The sequence below is a fragment of the Montipora foliosa genome, chromosome 11 (genome assembly GCF_036669935.1).
Source record: "Montipora foliosa isolate CH-2021 chromosome 11, ASM3666993v2, whole genome shotgun sequence".
Classification (NCBI taxonomy): Eukaryota; Metazoa; Cnidaria; class Anthozoa; order Scleractinia; family Acroporidae; genus Montipora; species Montipora foliosa.
In genome coordinates this window covers 11,957,758-11,960,257 of record NC_090879.1, presented here as the reverse complement: position 1 = coordinate 11,960,257, position 2,500 = coordinate 11,957,758, and the positions used below count along the sequence as shown (strand labels likewise).

General features: G+C 39.3%; 1 protein-coding gene across 2 annotated transcripts in view; it reads left to right on the top strand.

Moving 5' to 3' along the window:
- Positions 1–2,500, top strand: part of LOC137975905 (Golgi-associated plant pathogenesis-related protein 1-like) — a 23,735-nt gene that overhangs the window by 18,558 nt on the left and 2,677 nt on the right. For both annotated transcript variants that reach the window (XM_068823114.1, XM_068823115.1), the window contains one exon: positions 909–1,053. In XM_068823114.1, the coding sequence (XP_068679215.1) occupies positions 909–1,053 (145 nt within the window). The remainder of the gene's footprint in view (positions 1–908; positions 1,054–2,500) is intronic.

Genomic DNA, 2,500 nt, shown 5'->3' with positions numbered 1-2,500 from the left:
ACTAAAAAAACGAAGCCTTCTAAGACAGCATGGAAATGGAAACTGACTACAAAAATTGAGGCCACGAACAAAAGTAACCACGAGAGGAATGAAAAGTTCATGAAAAAATTAATAGTGGCAACAACAGTAGCTAGAGAGAAAGAGAAAATGTTCTTTTTCTCTAATGGCTTGCACGTTAGTAAAACACAGATCTATCTACCCTGTAATGGTTTGTACGTTATAGAGAGGTATAGAAACCTGTTAGCTAGCCGTTTCCTTGCAGCTATGTTCATTTTCGACAAAGATCGTAACCGATATTTGCTTTTAATAAAAATCATCTGTCTTTATTTTTACTGAACAATTATTCGCCGAAGGCGAGGTGAATATCAGTGAATAGGACGTTTTCAACCAACCCCTGGAGACACCAATAACAATAGTGAAATGTACGACTTCTGGTGGACGAACAAAAGAAGCTAATGAGAGATCTTTTGTTCTCGTCCACCAACATGGCGGCGATGACGTCACGTGAAAACCACTTATAAAAACGGAGACGAAGTCGAGGTTTTTATTCCCCGATATTCACCAAGCCCGAGGTGAATAATTGTTAAGTGTAAAATCATAGGTGATCATTTGAAAAAAATATGCATTTTCTTACAAACTATTTCTTCGTCTGTCACCTTGACAGAACGGCTTGCGACCATTTTGAAAAAAAATCGCTTTGGTGATTATCTGGTAATAGTCACTTCAACCGCAGCCAATCAGCCCAGAGAATTTTCTCGGACGGTTATTTTTTGGCAACCACCAATTGATGAAATGTTGACAAATTTGAACTGAAAGAGAATTAGTGACAGCTTCTACTCCAGGGGAAAAATTAGTAACATGGAAGTTTCTTCGAGTATATTTGAAGAAAATTGAATGACTTATTGCAGGTTGTGTGGAAATCAACAACCAAGGTTGGAGTGGCTCTTGCAGCGAAAAGGGGCTCAGATGGCTATATGGTTACATACATTGTGGCTCGATATTTTCCGGCGGGAAATATTCTTGGGCAATATGGGGAAAATGTGCAGAGAAAATGTAAGTGCATGTCTAGTTTTCTTGAAGGCATTATTTCTTTTTGTCACCGATATTTGAAGGCTTCAAAGCTGACCATATGCATGCACGCGGGGCCTGCCACAAAATTTCGATTTACTCTCCTAAGCTCTATATCAGTCTTGTTAGGAATGAATCGATAAAGTTATGTTACAATGAGTCCTCTAAGCTCTGCTCGTCAAGTAAAGATAAACAGCTGCAATCACCCTAGTCAAATCATTTTCTAGTGCTTACTTCGTTGCCGAAGAAAAGGAGCAAATGCTCAGTCTTAACGCGACACTTTGTATTGGATTACATCGAGTTACAGGCATTCCTGAACGTAACTCGAAAGGTCAAAGCAGGATGGCCAAACTAACTGATTAATAATGGTAATAGGACTGAATAGAGTACAATTTGCATCTTCGAGTTCAGTTTCGAAATAGTTTGCACGAGTGGGTTTTTCAAGAAGTATCAAAATTGCATGATCCCGTATGGCGAGAAAAGGCGTATGATTCGTTTTTAATAATATCAGAAACCCATAAGGGTTGAATTAAACGTGTAACGGCCCCTTGTGTGCTGAGAAACAAGCTTCTGAATATTCAATTTGCTAAGTACCATATTTGGAACAACAAGAGAGAAACATTCAACAAATTTGTTCGCAAGAACACCTTGACGCAATACCACCAATGTTCTCGCGCGAAATTAACTGGAGCGAGAGGTTTCCAAATATGGTACTTAGCACTGAATATTCCGAAGCTGTGAACGCGCGTTACACGTTTCAACCCTTATGGGTTTCTGATAATATACATAACAAAACTACAGAGCAAGTTCAAGTTCAAGTTCAAGGTTCACGCCATCAAAACAAAAGATTTGATTAGTTCTTACGAAACCCTATTGTTTACTAGCCAATCAAAACCGAGAATTCTGTGAGTAAATTACACTGAATTAACTATTTTTGCACTGATCAGAATTAACTCTTTTTTTGGATTGCGTTTACAAAAAAAGAATGCACTGCTCTCAGCCAATTAGAATCGGGTCATTTTGTTATGTTATTATTTCGAGCACGATTACTCCCTAAAGTGTGCGACACGAAGTCCTATTATCAGCTAATCGTAACGAGAAGATGAACGGGGTAGCATTTTTATAGCTTTATCCCCCCAACTTTTCTTAGCTTTTTTAAGGACGGCGCTTACTGATTCAAAGGCATTTTTGCGCGGTTCAAGAATATGCGGGACAAACAGATCTTAACAAGTGGGACGGGACGGGGGGTCAAAACCTCCCGCTTCCCGTACCTTTACTTCCCGGCTCCCGCCCTTTCCAGTCCTGCTCCCATCCCCTATAAATTAGGAGACTCAAACACATTTTAGTTATTAAACTACCTAATTCTTAAGTGACGACGGTCTTAATTGTTCCAACTTGCAGTTCTCAATTGTCTCTTGTTCTGATACTGATA